This window comes from Mustela lutreola, chromosome 17, assembly GCF_030435805.1.
Source record: "Mustela lutreola isolate mMusLut2 chromosome 17, mMusLut2.pri, whole genome shotgun sequence".
Taxonomy (NCBI): Eukaryota; Metazoa; Chordata; class Mammalia; order Carnivora; family Mustelidae; genus Mustela; species Mustela lutreola.
In genome coordinates, this window is record NC_081306.1 from 41,820,578 (window position 1) to 41,837,467 (window position 16,890).

The 16,890-nt window shown below is 51.1% G+C and overlaps 1 protein-coding gene across 2 annotated transcripts in view; it reads left to right on the forward strand.

Moving 5' to 3' along the window:
- Positions 1-16,890, forward strand: part of COL26A1 (collagen type XXVI alpha 1 chain) — a 121,853-nt gene that overhangs the window by 41,534 nt on the left and 63,429 nt on the right. The window contains exon 3 of one of the 2 annotated variants that reach the window (XM_059155033.1): positions 11,438-11,541. In XM_059155033.1, the coding sequence (XP_059011016.1) occupies positions 11,438-11,541 (104 nt within the window). The remainder of the gene's footprint in view (positions 1-11,437; positions 11,542-16,890) is intronic. The other variant, XM_059155034.1, reaches the window with a different exon arrangement.

Genomic DNA, 16,890 nt, shown 5'->3' on the forward strand with positions numbered 1-16,890 from the left:
ACTGGGCATGTCCTTCATTAAGCTGGGGACCCCCAGTGGTGTCGTCAGCCCTCGGAGGGGAAACCAGCAGCTCTGTTTTGGCCAAGTGACGCTGGAGAGGCCTATGGGGACATCCGTGGGAGAAGGGGGGAGGTTGAGTGAAAAAGTCTGGAGTACCAGGAAGATTGCAGGGCTCTGCAACCTCAGAGGCAGGCGAAGGAGAAGGGGCTGGTTAAGGGGGGGAGAAGGAGCATTTGGGTGTCCCGGGAGGTCAGTTTCAGGGGGGAAGGCATGGGGGAGAGCCCAAGTCTCCCAGATGCTTTGGGAAGCCCGCTAAGACTGGGGCCGGGTACGCATTAGAGTTGGCAACGCGGGGTGGCTGGGACCCTGGCAAAGGCCGTCTTGGGGAGCAGTAGGGATGGAGGCCAAGAAGGCAGGTGCGGAGGAGGAAAATGAGATGTGAGAAGTTTCTAGAAGTTCTTGCTGTGAAGGGAGCAGTGAAGGGGCCTGGGAAGCTGGAGGTGGCATGGGGTAAGGGAGGGGTTCTGTTTGTTTTGAAGACAGGAAGTACGGGAGCATATCTGTAAACTGTTTTGTAAGCTGTCCGGGAGGGTCCTGGAGAGACGGGAGGGCAGAAGCCCAGAGCTGGGGAATGGGCAGCAGGAGGGGAAGGGGGGGGCCTTGTCAGAGCTGCAACGGGGGGGGGGGGGGAGGCAGGCCGAGAGCAGGGGCCCCTGCCACCCATGTGGGTTCACCCAGGTGATGCCGGGATGGTCTGATTTGGGGGGACACCTCTCCTCTACCAACTCACGAGGGCCTCGATGGTGGCCCATGATGTCCCCCTTCCATTATTCCCAGAGCTCACCGCGAGGTCCTTACCCACCCAGGTCCCCCCACTGCGTCCCCTGGTGTGGGGACGCAGCCACACACCTTAAAGGACGCAGCCATCTTCTTGCTATGTGGAAACAGAACTGTAATCCAGCCGTGTCCTGTGTGGATTCTCCCATTCTGAGATTTTTTTCCTACACTGGATTTCTGGAGAGAGAGAGTGTGTGTGAGTATGTGTGTGTGTCGGAGGTATGCATCTATCATGTTTACAACCATGAGGCCCAGGCACCCGGCCAGTCAGCAGCTGGTGGGGAGAGGGGGCTCCATGCCCCCCCCCCCCCCCCCCGGCCTGGTCTCCCTTCAGGGAAGTCCCTGTCTCAGCTTCCTCAGATCCTGTGTTTGGTCTGGTGGGTGGTTGGCGCTGAACCCAGCACCTAAGAGTCGACACTGGTGTCCAAGAACATGGCCCCTTCCCTCCCAGAACGTGTGTGGTTGGGGGGAGGGGTTGTTGTGGACGGAACTGCTGGGGGAGGGAATGTCAGATGGCCCTGATATGAGACCTGGTCCTGGGTTTCCGCGGGTGGGTGGGGGGCAGTGACATTGGCTCAGAGATCTGGAGGTTGAGGGGGTTTCCCTAGGGGAGGGGTGCGGTGTGGCGGGGAGGGGGCGTGGGGGAGGCAACAGTGTGGGAGGGCAGGGCCACAGTGAGGGCTTGGATGCTGAGACTTCCCCGCGAGAGGCCCGAGGACCAGCTCCCAGTCCCAGAGGAAGGCAGAGAGGACAATCCCGGGCCTCCCCTCTTCGTGCCTCAGTTTCCCTTTCTGGGGAATGAGGATATAACCCTCTGTCTTGCTTTGGGGTGGGAAATCACACCCCTGGCTCTGCCTCGATCAAGGCAGCAGGAAGTCCGACGTGGTTGATGCTGCCCTCCTGTCCCCCCTGAGCAAACCCCCCACCCGCAGGGGGGCCGCTGCAGGAAGGGCGGGGGGGGGGGGGCGGGCCAGGCGCAGGGCCTGCCCGACACGTTGGGAGGACCGAGCCCCAGGGACTTGGGGGTTAAGTTTTCCTCGGCCTGGCTTCCCTGCCCTGGCTGTCTCCCCGGCCCCTCTCGGAGCTCTTTGATGGCATTAGAGCCAACCTTTTCCAGATGTGCTGAGCGGAGGGGTTTGCCGGAACTCTCCGGGGCTTCATCTGCCTCCTTCATTCCCCTCCGCCAGACGGCCCCCTGCCGGCCTGCCTCCCCCCCCCCCCCCCCCCGCCCCTTTGATTGGGTTGCCTGGACTTAGTACTTTCTTCAAACATGGCCTTTCTTTCCTGCCCCTCCTCCGCAGCCGGCCTGTGTGGGTGACCCCCGCAGCGTGGGGGCTTGTCTGGGCTGCATCCCCGTCCCCCGCGCCAGGTCTCCCCAGTGCCCTGCTGTCCTGGGCTCTGGTGGGGGAGGCTGGGCGGAAGACACTGCCGGCTGGGCCCGCTGTCCCTTGCATCTGGCACTTCGGAATGACTAGCTGGGGTCTGGAGGAGGCCAGAGCCTTCAAACCCCCTCCTCCTGCCTCTGCGCGGCAGTGGGACAGCCCCTTCCCTCCCACTGGCCCGCTGCTATTAATCAAGAGATTAATAATCTGCTGCCTCCTTTTCTGAAACCCCCGCTCCCATTTCCTGTTGAGTCTCCAGCCTGTCTCGGTACCTCCCAGTCTGGTCGTCCTCGCGGTGGTCCCTGGTGGGGAAATGCGGCCATGGCAGGAACCTGCAGGCTGAAATGCCCCGTGGGGGGCGGGGGCACCGCGCCTCCACGTGAGGTCTCCGCGGGCTGGCGATTCCCAGACCGTAGCCCTGTGCCGGCACCCAGCGAGGGACCTCCTGATGCTTTGGGGACCCCTCTTTCCACCTTTGGAGGCCAAAGAGCCATGGCCTCCACTTACACACCTCCGGTGACGGGCACCTCACCCCTTCTGGGATCCCGTTTGTCAAATGCCTTCTCCTGTGACCTCCTGCACCCAGGGCCACGTTTGGGGAAATACAGGACACATCTGCACCCTTTCTGGGGGGCATTCATTGAGTGGCTGGAGGAGTCTGGGAGCCCCTGAGAGGACCTGATGACTTCAGCCCTCTGTGCTTCCTGAAAGGGTCCCCCAGGACCAACTGCTTATGGTGGGGGCAGCTTCTGGACATCGTTGACCAGATGAGAACACACCAGCCCCACCCGGAGGCTTGATTTGGTCAGACCTCTGCCACTTTATATGATGGCATCTGATCCCATGGTCCTCCCCAGCCTCAGTTTCCCTTTCTGTAGAATGAGGCCACTCATCCCTGCTCAGCCCCTCTTGCTCAGCCCGCAGCCGCCTGACTCCTGGCCCCACCTTCCATCTCTCCCTTCCCATCTGGTGCCACACAGTCAGCCACAGGTGGGGTCTTTCTAGAAAGTCAGTCTGACCACCACAGTGCTCAGCGCACTGGGCCGGGAGGGGTTGGTCTCCTAGTGTGTAAAAGACTGTCTGTTGAGGAGCAGAAAAACCACATCAAGTCTTTTGTTTGTTTTCTGATCTCTGAAATAGGAGCGAAATGAAGCTCTACTGACTTTTAATCTATGCAAAGACAGTAAATAATGTGTGTGACTATACTGGTGTGCATTAGTACATGAATATTGCAGGCTCGGACATATTTTGCTGATCAGAAGTGTGCCCGCCAGTGAGGTCTCCCCAGACCCAGGCCAGACTCCTTGCCTGTGCTTGGGGCTCTCACAGCTGCTCTGCCAGTGCCTTGTCTGCTCCCAGAATGCACCAGATCTCACCCTAAAACACGGCCCGGCTCTCCTGGTGCTGGCTGCCTCCAGGCTGTCTCAGCTCAGGAGGCTCTCAAGTGTCCTGCGACAGTAGGAAGCATTTTCCAGCCCCTCGTGGTGGAAGCAGCCACACCCTGCCTCCCTACCCCTGCCAGCCATCACTGTCCAGGGATGTCCCCCAGCCTGACATCCTGAGCTTCTCTGGGGACCCACGGCGTCTTGACTAGCATTGCACTTCCTTGCCTGTGACTCTGGGACACCATTCTTTGACTGTTTCCTTCATTCCCGCAATCTTTATTGAGTGCCCGTGATGGGCCGTATGCTGAGCTAGGCCTGGGGCGCAGCCAGTGGCTTTAGTGGAGGGGAACAGACATCAGATCGGTAACTGCACAGGTGGTGATGAGTGTTTGGAAGACAAGCCAGGGTTCTACGACAGTATAAATCCAGGGGGCCCAGCCTGCAGTGGGGTGGGGGGTGGGGTGCGACAGAGGGCGGGCTGGTCAAGGAGGCCCTCTTGGAGGAGGCGGCACTTTTGCCGTGGATATTTATTGAATCAGACCCAACCCCCAGGAGAATGTATGTCCTTGAGATTGCCAGGTGACGGGTGACGGTGAGGGACGTCCCAAGATCCAACCGTCAAAGGAAGCCAATGAGGAGAGGTCAGAAGTCCCTAGATTTGGGTCCCAGAACCAGTGAGTTGGGAGACACCCCCCGGTGACTCCAGATTGTGTTTGGAGAATTTCAAGGTCGGAAGGGATCTTTGAGTCTGGCCCATCTCAGCACAGACCTCACAGAGGGCTCCGAGAGGCGGGGATTCACAGATGGGCAGAGATGCACTGGAATGAGTTAGAAACAAAGCAGCCAGAAAGCCCTGTGTTTCTCTTGCCTGACTGCATGTTTGCTGCCCTTGGGCCAAGTCAGCCAGGGCTGTCCTTGTGGGGGACCACCCGGCATACATGCCCCAGTGTCTCCTGTGCTGCGTTGGGATCTTGGCTGGGCCGGCGGAAACAAACAACCTCATCTGACCGCGTAGGTGCATCCAGGGTAGGAGTGGGGGGCAGCCGATGAAACGACAGGCCCTGGGGGGTATGCAGTCCGGTGTGGGGAGTGGGCTTGTCCGATTCCTGCTGGTGTGAGTGGATTTCGGGCTCCACCGCCCACCATCCGCACAGCTCAGGCCAGGACTCTGTCCCCATCCAGAGAAGGGACTGTGACACTCACAGCATCAGGGGGCTGAGCTCCCAAGGGTTCACCAAAGATAATGCCCTTATAGTCCTCTTCGTTTGCTGTGTCAGGAAGGCTGAGCTGCTCAGAGGCCTCAGGAGGGCTTCCTGGAGGAGAGGGCATTTGAGGTGAGAGTGGAGATAACTGGGCCTTCACTGGGTACCGGTGGGGCGGGGAAGAGAAAGAAAGAGAACAGCCCTTAAGTGTTGAGGGATGTGGTCCACTGGAGATTTGAAAGGCCAGTATGGCTGGAAAGCAGGAACGAGGGGCTCAAGAACCAAGAGGGAGGCTGGTGGAAGCCAGGCCAGAGCACCCAGGGCTTGGTGGGCCACAGTGTGGTGTTTGTTCTCCGTTTCATGTGGACGCTACAGCTCCCTCTTCCTTACATCCACGTGAATCCACGTTATCTCCGGTCTTCTGGATCGTAACCATCCCAACAGGTGTGTAGTGGTAGCTCGTGGTGACCTTGATTGACATTTCCCTTCCTAGCTATTGATTGATGTGGCTGTGGTAGACGAGGTAGATGAACTTGTGGTCTGGAAGGGCCTTTGATACGCAATAGCTTCATTACCGTGATTATAATTGACCGTGATTATAAATACAGTGGCTCTATTAGGGTTCTCCGGAGGAGCAGAACCAACAGGCTATATGGATATACACACGCAGAATGAGGTTTATTATAGGAACTGGCTCACAGTTACAGAAGCTGAGCGTCCCATAATGTACCGTCTGGAAGCTGGAGGCCCAGGGAGCTGATGGTGTAATTCCTAGTTCAAGTCCCAAGACCCAAGAGCCACAAGTGCTGACGTCCAAGGGCAGGAGAAGATGGATGTCTCCGCTCCAGAAGAGAGGAAAGGCACCCTTCCTTGGTTCTCTTCAGGCTCTCAATGGATTGGGTGATGCCCACCTACCTTGGTGAGGGCAGATTTTTAAAAAATATATATTTATTTATTTGAGAGACAGCAAGAGCGAGAGAGCAAGCGAATGAGCACAAGCAGAGGGGGCATAGGAAGAGGGAGAAGAAAACTCCTCACTGAGGAGGGAGCCTGACTCGGGGCATGAACCTAGGACCCCAGGATCATGACCTAAGCCGAACGCAGACACCTAACTGACTGAGCCACCCGGGCGCGCCAGAGGGCAGATTTTCTGGACTCAGCCCACCAAGTCAGTGTTGCTCTCTTCTGGAAACCCTCACGCTGTCTTTACCAATTACGGGGCACCTGTCAGCCCAGTCTGGTGGACACATAAAGCACCATGACAGTAGCCAACATTTGTCGCCTTCCTACCCAGAAATTGTGTTACGTACTTGATAAAAATCTCTCTCGGTCACCGCAAATCTCTCTTAAGCCCCAGACTAGTGGCTTAAGCAATAAACATGCATTCAGGACAACGCTCTTGAGTTTGGGCAGTCCAAGATCAAGGGAGCAGTGGGACCCCAGACGCTGCTGCAAGGCATGTGAACCGCTTTGTCCAAACAGGTCTGGGGCACCTGTTTGCAGCATCTCCTAAAACGAAGCCCATATCCGTCCTGTGGGCCAGCCACGCTGCTCCTGGGAATATACTCCGGAGCAGTGAAAACATGGTCACAAAGACTTGTACAGGAAAGCCCATCACATCTTTCTCCATCCTAGTTCGAGACTAGAAGCCACCCAAATGGTCATCAACAAGAGAATGGACCGATTGTGGCCCCTTTCTATACTGGAATATTATTTATGCCCTTAACACGGATGAACCCCAGGGGCTAAGGCTGAGTAAAAGAAGACGGGCACATGCCAGCTCATGCTGTGAGGTCCCATGTGTATGAGATTCTAAAACAAACAAAAATAATCTCCAGGGGAGAAAAATCAGGATGGATACACCAGGGGGTGGGGGTAGACATCTTGGAGGGGGGACGGGGGACTTTTGAGCTGGAAACATTGGTGGACACATAGGTAAAAGTTTCTTAAGCTAAACATTAGATTTATCTATTTTGCTGCATGTAAATTATATTTTAGTAAAAAAGAAAACAACGCTATTGTCATGTGAGGCATGAATTCCGTGCTTCCCTTCATAGCACTTAACCGTGGCCTGTGGTCATCTGTTCACGTGTGTCATTCTGTGGCAGAGCAGAGCTGTTCCCACCTTCTTCATGCTTGTGTTCCCATTGTTGGGGACCCAACAGGCTCTCAGTGCTGAGGGCACGGATCAGTGATGGGTTCAAACCAAGCTCTGTCCAAGGTGCTGCAGGAGGGCTCAGGAGGGAGCCAGTGATGCTGGCCAGGAGTGGGAGTGCTTCACCGAGGAGGACGGGACAGGTGAGCCACACCCTGAAGGCTCTTGGGAATTTTTCTCAGGCAGAGTGAAGGAGGAAGGGCAGGTAGGCAGAGGAACCTGCCTGTGCAAAGGCCCAGGGGCAGGAAGAGAAGGTTGGGCTGTGGTGGTAGGAACCTTGGCTGGGGGTGTTTTGAGGAAGGGAACATAGAAAGATAGGCAGGGTCTTCTTTATTGACTTAAAGAGCTTAATCCTTAATCCTTAGTCTATGGGAGCCGTGGGAGGTTTTGAGGAAGGACAGTCACAAAATTTGGATCTGCATTTTAGAAAGATCACTGGGTTTGTAGACTGGACCCCAGTGGATCGGCTGGGAGTTCTTTATGAAATGTAGAAGGGGGAAGCCTACCCTGGGCCAGGCTGTGAATACTGCCTGCTGCCCAGGGCACTCAGGAGAGATCTGAGGGGTTTGCCAGGCTGAGCCCTGGCCCTCAGGGCTGGTGAAGCAGCGCCATCTACTGGTGGACCCTGGTCCTGGACGTCACAGGTCATGGGGTTCTTTCTGGTCCCAGAGTGGGGCAGGTCAGCCCATGGAACTTCAGAATGAGGGGCAGAAAGGGACCTTCTCTGGGGGATGAGCTTTCTCTCAGTTTCAGAGCCTGAGCTCACGATCTTGTGCAGATGTAGGGAGGGAAGCTATTTCATTGTGCTTAGCAAACACGAATGAGTGTTGGTAGTTCCTGCCAGTTCTGCCGGCGTTTGGATCCTAGTCCCATGACCTTCTGACAGTGTGACCTTGAGAAAGTTGTTTAAATTAACTTCCCTGTGCCTCGGTTTTCTCATCTGTAAATTCGGATCAGTAATAATATCCCCCTGTTAGGATTGTTGAGTCAGCACATGGCCAATGCTCAGAACAGTGAATGTCTGGTGCGTGGTGACTACTCAAAGCTCTTAGGATATCTATTTTTATTTCCATCATCATCATCATCATTCAAGCTGGGCACGGAGGGACTCCTGGTGCATTTGCCTGGTTCACGGGCTGGAGGGGGAGGAGCCGCCTGTGGCTGGGGGCGGGGTCGGCGGAAGGACATGGGCAGGGAGGAATGAGGTCCGATCTGCATTTTGCAAACCCAGCATCTGCACATGCTTCCTGCAGTGCACGCCTTGCACACGCATCCTCCCAGCGATACTCAGGCCCTGCATCCTGGTCTCTGCGGTGTCCTCATAAGTAATGCTGCAAGTCCATATCGTGAGTTAGGGGCAGAGCCCGAACCCCACAGTCCAGGGGCCCATCCATAGGAGACGGTGGCGGTGGCGGTGGCGGCCGCAGCACTAGCACTGGGCAGGATGCGAATGGCGAGTAACTTGACCCCTTCCCTGCCCTGCACATCTGCTCCGCGTGGGGCTGCCATAGCTTTTCTGCTCCCTCTAAGCCGGAGCAACATCTTAGTCCAGGAATCAATGAGAAAACTGGGATCTTTTCTCTAAATTAAAGCTCCTTCCTCTTCTAGCTGGGAGATCTGCCGCAGGAAGGCGGTGTGAGGGTGTGAACGAGTGCCCAAGTGTTGAATGTGTGCAAGCATGTGAGCGTGTGTGCATGTGTGAACACGAAAGCGTGGAAGCCCGTGTGTGCATGCGGAAGGGTGTGTGTATGTGACGGTGGGCGTGTGTGCTTATTATCACCTGTTTATGCTCCTGGGACCTAGGCTCATTAGCCCACAATGGCCCATCAGGCCACTTGCCAGTGGGAACTGGTGTTGATGACACAGCCAGCCCTGGCCCTCTGGCCTGCACAGAGCTTCTGGGGGAGCAGCCAGAGTCTTAAGATCTGGGGGTGCCATCCTGGTCTCACTGCGGATGTCTCTCCATGCGGACTCCTGGCTTCTCACTTGAAGTTTCCTGCCCCTGGTTGCACACAGCCTCCCCAACAGCCCCCCAACCCCCCTTAGATCTCCAGGAGGAAAGCTGGTTTGCCAGACTGTTCATGAAACATGAACGAGAGGACTTTTTTTTTCTTTTTAAGAGAAATCAGTGGAACAGGATTGTTCAGATGGAGTGTACTATTTCTGAAATTCAAGACGCAACTCGTGTGTTTTCTTGTCAACGGGGCGTCTTGAAATGTCACGCCTGCTGCTACCAATTAATTCATGATTTTCCCATTCATCGATTAAGTTGCTTGGCGTCTGCAGACTTGGATTCTGTGAAGTCGTGTAGCTTTGCTCGGAGGAGGAAGCCTTGCAAACGTGATCGAGCAGAGAAGTTATGATGATACATGCCAATCGAATAATAAAGCCAAGTGTGTCCCCCTTGTGAGGTTGGGTCATAGGTGTGTGTGTGTGGCATTCTGTGTTCTGTTAGTTTCAGGTGTACAGTATTTGATTTGTTATTTATATGTATTGCAAAACGATCACCACAATACGTATAGTTAACATCTGTCACCACGCACCGTTATAAAAATTGTTCTTCCTGGGATGAGCACTGGAAGTTCTACTCTCTTAGCCATTTTCATATATGCCACTCAGTCTTTTTTTTTTTTTAAGATTTTATTTATTTATTTGAAAGAGAAAGATCACAAGTAGGCAGAGAAGCAGGCAGGGCGGGGGGTTGGGGGGAAGCCTGCAGGCTTCCCTGCTGAGCAAAGAGCCTGATGCAGGGCTCGATCCCAGGACCCTGAGATCATGATTTGAGCTGAAGGCAGAGGCTTAACCCACTGAGCCACCCAGATGCCTTCTGCTACTCGGCCTTAACTATAGTCACTAGGCTGCACATTACATCCCAGGAGCTTTACATTTTATTTTGTATCTGGAAGTTTCTGCCTTTTGATCCCCCCCCCCCTTCACCCATTTCTTCCACCTCTACCCCACAAACTCTGGCAACCATCAGTCTGTCTGTATCTATGACCTGGGTTGTTTTTCCTTTAGATGCCACATATAAGTGAGATTATCCAGTATTTATCTTTCTCTGTTTGACTTATTTCACTTAGTGTAATGCCCTCACGGTTCAGCCATTGCTGTTGCAAATGGCAGGATTTCCTCCTTTTTCATTGCTCTGTAATATTCCACCATGTGTATCTACATCACGTTTTCTTATCTGTTCCTCTGTCGATCGACACTGAGGTTGTTTCTTTGGGTTTCTATGGGTTGCCTCTTGTAAATAAGACTATGATGACCATGGGGGGTGCAGATCTGTTTTCGAATTAGTGTTTTTGTTTTCCTCCGCTCATTCCTTGAAAGTGGAGTTGCTAGATCAAATGGAAGTTCTATTTTTAATTTTTTGAGGAAGTGCCGCATCACTTCCCCGTGACGGCTGCACTGGTTGGCAGCCCCACCAATGCTGCGTGAGGGTTCCCCTTTGTCCGCATCGCCGCCCACACCTGTTGTTTCTTGTGTTGTTGATGGCCATGTTGCCATTCTGGCAGGTGTGAGGTGATAAAGCTCATGGCATTGTGGTCACATATCTTATGCCTCAGAGTTTCGTAAAATAGTATTAAGCTTTTTGGCAAGAAAAATGTCAAAACTGCAGGAGTGTGAAATTTGTCCCTGGAATCCACTGCAGTTTTCAGGGGGAAAGATTCCCCGGAAGGGGCTGCGAGTTTTTCATTGGTGTGTGTCTCTCTCATCCATGATGCTGTGATTTTTTTCCAGGATGGGACTCGGTTCTCTCTGTCTGTGACCACAGTATTGCATGTAGCTGGTGCTCAATCAGTGTTCACTGGATGAATCAGCCAAAGAAAGTGATTGGGACAAAGTGTTGGAGTTCAGGAACTTTTGGGTGGTTGGAAGTTCCATGCGTCCTAATGATAGTTTTGCTTTCCTTCTTCATGGTCTTGGTCAATGTCTTCGCTCAGGCTGCCATAGCGAAATATCACAGACTAGGGGTTTCAACAACAGAAACTGTTTTCTCAGACGGCCACCTTCTCACTGGGTTCCCACCCAGCCTCTCCTCTGTGTGTGCATGAACTCAAGAGATCTCTTTCTGTGTCCTCCTGTCCTTACAAGGCCACTGGCTCTGATGGGCGGGGGCCCCACTGTTATGACCTCGTTAAACCATAATTACCTCCTAAAGACCCTATATGCAAATACGGTCACATGGTGGGGGTGGGGGCAGGGCTTCACCCTATGGATTCTGGGGACACAAGTCAGTCCATGACAGACATTCTCCCCCTGCACCGCGCCTTTGGTGGCCATGGCTGGAGACTTGGAGACACAGAAGAGGGGTCACTTGCCCAGGGCTACACAGTCTGTGGGCGCAGAGACAGGATGACAGGTTCTACTACTGGGCAGCTCCCAGAGCCCGGGGCTGGGTGCACTCTGCAGATGTGGGATCGGGGAGGCAGGTGGACGGGCGCTCACACTCTCCTGATGCCGCCTTTGTGTTAGTTACAGGACTCTGATCAGACCCACATACAGAGTGTCCTACCGCACCGTGACGGCGCTGGAGTGGAGATGCTGTCCTGGCTTCACTGGGAGCAACTGTGAGGAGGGTGAGTCTGCCGCTGTGTGGGCGGCCGGGCATCCCTGGGCCGAGGGCGGCGGGGGGGGGGGGGGGGGCGCAAGGTGCAGGGGGCGGGGCACCGGCTGGGCGGGGCCGCAGAGTCTCTGCGTGTGTTGCTGCCACCTTGCCATGGGTGCCCAGCTGGGGACCCTAGGGGCACAGATTGGGTGGAGGACAATCGTGAATCCTGGCCTGGGGAGGGGATTGAGTTTACAGCCTCTTTCTTCCGCTCTCACCCGGGAATGGGGGCAGGCAGAGCGGGCTCCTGGGTCTCTCTTCATCAGTCCGGGAGCGGCCTCTGCCGTGGAACCAGGCACCGGGATCTGGCGGGCAGCGGACTGATTGTCCTGCCCTTCTGCCTGGCTGGAGCCGAGGGCGAGGATGGGGAGGACACGGCCTAGAGCTGGGGCCTTCCTTCTGAGCCCCCGGACCCGGTTCCAACCTGCCTCTGGAGCCCGAGGGGGCCAGAGGGGGCCCACAGCAAATCCCAGCTGCGCCCAGGGCGCGCGGGGAAGCAGGTCCTGCCCCACCACCCAACAGATTCGCAGCCCATTTCGCTCCCAGATAATAAGTTGTAATATGTTGGGTATACGCTTTGATTGAACGCTGCCTGAGATTCTTTGGGTTATAGATAACAGGATAATTACAGAACAGTGCTAGTAATGAGGATGCTTCCCTGGGTCTGTGGCCCAGAGTGGAGCTGAAGGAAGGATCTGGAAAGCAAACAGGTCCAGCGGTGCCGTCTTTCCTGACTAGAAGGCGCCTGGTCCTGGGAGGCCTTTGCTCAGCACTGGGAAGGCTTCGGGGCCCTTTTCTCAGCTCCCAGAGCCGCCAGGTACCCCCCGCCCCCCGCCGACCCGACCCCATCTTTGCCTCGGCTGTGGATAACCTTGTGTTTTCATGTCTGCCCACCCCTACCCCTGCAAACTGCCCACTCGCTGCCCTGCAGACTGTTTCTTCTGAGGGTAACTGAGCCTGGCCCGAATAGGGCCTCATACTTCCCTCCTCTGGAAACCACTGAGTGTTGAAGTTTGGACGGTTTTTCATCTCTCTTCATGTTCTCGTTATTGAAGGAACAATCCAGTAAATGGAGTCTAAGTCTCCAGATGTCTGAGTTGTAAACCTCACGCCAATAGGTAAAGGGCACGTGTTTGATGGAATTCACTGAGCGAGTGATTCAAAAAGGGGGATTCAAGACAGTGATGTCTTGATGGGTGGACTGGAGAGCCCAGGACCGCCCTTAGTTCTGATATTTTGCTGGAAAAACTCAGACAGCCAAAAAGCTATTGTGTTCACGCTCATGGTTTGTTATGACAAAAGGTGCAGATTCAGATCCTCCAAGGGAAGAAGGCTGTGGGACGGAGCCCAGGAGGATCCCCCCACCCTGTCCCCACACACAGACCTGCTGGTTGTCCCCTCGGTGGAGGTGTGGATAGCGATGAACTCCTCCCCTCATACGTAAAACAAGTTGACAAAAATGTTGTGACCAGAAGCTGGCAGGAGCCCCACTGTATATCCTCCCCAGGAACATGGTTCACTATTTGCTAATTCAGGACCTCATGACTTTATAGATCACAGTAACCATGAATAAGGGAAGGAATCCTGTCTAAGTGTCTAGAACAATAGGGATCTCTTTAGAAACGTTTTACTCTTACTGCAAAAGTTAAGTCCGCGTTCAGTGTAGAAAAGGTGACCACACCCAGAATCACGCCTCTCAAGGTAACCCTGAGCCTCACTTTGGTGGAAAGCTTCCAGACCTTTCTATTCTGTGCTCTCATACTGGTTATACTATTCTTTTTTTTTTTTTTTTTTTAAGATTTTATTTATTTGTTTGACAGACAGAGATCACAAGTAGGCAGAGAGGCAGGCAGAGAGAGGGGAAGGGAAACAGGCTCCCCGCTGAGCAGAGAGCTCGATGCGGGGCTCGATCCCAGGACCCTGGGATCATGACCTGAGCGGAAGGCAGAGGCTTTAACCCACTGAGCCACCAGGCACCCCCGGTTATACTATTCTGATAGCTTTCTTATTCATATAAGTTACCATGCATATTTCTCTATGTCAATAGATAGCTTTCTGTAGCATTATTTTTAGCGCCTGCAAAATTTGGGTATACACTTTATTAATGAAACCCCCTACTGGGGGCGCCTGGGTGGCTCAGTGGGTTAAGCCGCTGCCTTCGGCTCAGGTCATGATCTCAAGGTCCTGGGATCGAGTCCCACATCGGGCTCTCTGCTCGGCAGGGAGCCTGGTTCTCTCTCTCTCTCTCTCTCTCTCTGCCTGCCTCTCCATCGACTTGTGATCTCTCTCTGTCAAATAAATAAATAAAATCTTTAAAAAAAAAAAAAACAACCCCTACTGGAAGATATCTAAGTCGCTCCCAGGTTTTATAAATTATTGGTGACATGAATCCAGACATCCTTTTTGTCCTTCTGACATAAAATTTACATACTCTGAAATGCTCCTATCTCAAGTGTAAACTTTGATGAGTTCTGATACATGTACGCATTTCTATCACCTTCTGGAATATTCTCACCCCTTGGCCGTCAGTGTCCTGATTTCTATCATCATAGATCAGTTTTATCTATTCTTGAACTTTATATAAATGGAACCACATAATATTTATTCTTGCACATGGCTTGATGCAATTAATAAAATGTTTTTGAGATCTATTCATATTGTTATATATGTATCGATAATGTATTCATTTTTATGACTGGGTGTCATTCCATTGTGTAAGTAGTCACAATTTTATTATGGGTTGATCTTTGGGCCATTTCTAGTTTTTGACTTTAAGAATAAAACTTCTGTGAACATTCTTGAAATGTCTTTCTGCGGACATAAGTTTTTATTTTCGTTGGGTTAATCCACAGGTTGAATTACTAGGTCAGGCTGTGTGTTTATTTTTATTATTTTTTAAAAGATTTTGTTTATTTATTAGACAGAGAGAGAGAGAGATCATAGGTAGGCAGAAAGGCAGGCAGGGGTGGGGTGGGGGGAAGCAGGATCCCCACCGAGCAGAGAGCCCGATGCGGGGATCGATCCCAGGACCCTGAGATCATGACCTGAGCTGAAGGAGAGGCTTAACCCAGTGAGCCATGCAGGCGCCCCATGTGTGTTTAGCTTTATAGGAAAGAGCCAAACTGTTTCCGAAAATGGCTTTACTAGCATTTGGTGTTGTTAAGTCTTTTTCATTTCAGCCAGGTGAGTGGGTGTGAAATACTCTCCCATTGTGAGTTTGGTGTGTGCTTCTCTGTTGACTAAGGAGCATCTTTTTGTATGTCTGTCTGACATACTTACCCGTTATTCTTATGTCTTGTTTCATAAAGTGTCTATTCGAGACTTTTGCTCATTTTTAATTGGGTTGTTTAACTTGATAAGAAATAGCCAAGTTGTTTTCCAAAGAGGCTTTAATGTTTTTGCAGTCCCACAAGCAAAGTCTGATCCAGTTGTTCCACATTCTTGCCAATATTTGGTGTGTTAGTCTTTTCAGTTTTAGCTGTGCTACTGGGCAACTCTTTTTTTTTAAGACTGCTTTGACCACTCTAGTTCCTTTACATCTCCATAAAAACTTTGCACAACTTAACAATGTTTGCAAAAAAAAAAAAAAAAAAGTTTATCGTGATGGGGAATAGGATTGTGATGAATTTATAAATCAATTTGGTCTAGAAAGGAGAAAAAAAATGTAGATAAATTATCTTACTAATAATTTACAGACTCATTATCCTAAGAATGAGCCTTCTGATTCATGAACATGGTATAACTATGTATTTAGGTATTTAATTTTCTCCTTATAGAGTAGAGGTATTGCTTCTCTTATTAAATTTATTTCTAAGTATTTTGTGGTTTGGGTGCTTTTTAAAAAATGGAATTGCCTGGGCGCCTGGGTGGCTCAGTGGGTTAAAGCCTCTGCCTTCAGCTCAGGTCATGATCCCAGGGTTCTGGGATCGAGATCCACATAGCTCTCTGCTCAGCAGGGAGCCTGCTTCCTCCTCTCTCTTTGCCTTACCTCTCTGCCTACTTGTGATCTCTGTCTGTCAAATACATAAATAAAATCTTTTAAAAAAATTAAAAATGGGATTGCCTTTTAAATTTTCATTCCATAATTATTTTTCGGCTAACATATAGAAATATATTTGATTTTTAATATTGACTTTGTATGTAAAAACTGTGCTAAATTCATTTATTAGTTCTAGTAGCTTATTTATTGATTTCTTTGGATTTTCCATATAAGCTGTTATGTCCTCTGTGAATAAAGATGTGTTTGCTTCTTCTTTCAACCATTAAGGCATTTTATTTTATTTTTCTTGCTTTATTGGACTGGCTAGAAGTTCTGGTAAGATGTTTAACAGAAGTGGTGAGAACAGATATAGTCGCCTCATTTCTGATCATGAAAGGGTGGGCGGAAAGTTCCCCATTTCACTCTGAAGTATGTTGTTAGTAGTGGATTTTTTCATATAAGCCGTGTATCAGATGAGGATAGTCACATTTTTAGTCTGAGTTTGTTGAGATTACTTGTTAGGGATGGTGCCAAATCTTGTCAAATGTTTTTTCTGCTTCTATACTGAGGTGATTATTTTTTTAATCCTTTATTTTGTTAATATGACAAATTACATTGATTGGGGATATGAAACCAACCCTTTGTTCTTGGGAATAACGTTATTGTTACTGGGATCAACTGTATTTGGATGTATTATGCATTTTTCTGTTTCTGTATTTGATATTTATCTGTAATTTTCTCTCCTTGTAATGTCTGACAGTTTTTGGTGGTGAGGGTTATGCTGTTCTCATAAAAAGAAATAGGAAAATTTCCCTCCTCCTCTATTTTCTAAAAGTGTTTTTTGGTAAAGTTGGCATTAAACATTTTCCTTAAATGCTTAATAGAATTTACAGTGAAAACATGTGGACCTGTAATTTCTTTGTGGGGAAGGTCTTTCATTTTTTGTTTTTTTTAGAGAGAAAGAGAGTGTGTGTGCCCAAGTGGAGGGGAGGGGCAGAGGGAGAGAGAGACTATCCAGCAGATTCCCTGCTGAGCCCAACAAAGAGCCTGATCTCATGACCCTGAGATGACAACTTCAGTCTTAATCAAAAGTCGGATGCTTAACCGACTGAGCCACCCATATGTGCTCCATTTCTTAATTTAATAATTATTTGTGCATTTAAAAAATCAAATGTACTGAGTTGTATTTGATGTATGGCTTATTACATACATATAATTTACATACCCAGAAGTGTACAGATCATTAAGTTTAGACCAAATGGATAATTTTCTACATAATCCTCGTCTCTCTGGTGTTTTGTCCATCAAATTTGCCTCACCCTCCCTGAACTCAGATTTCTG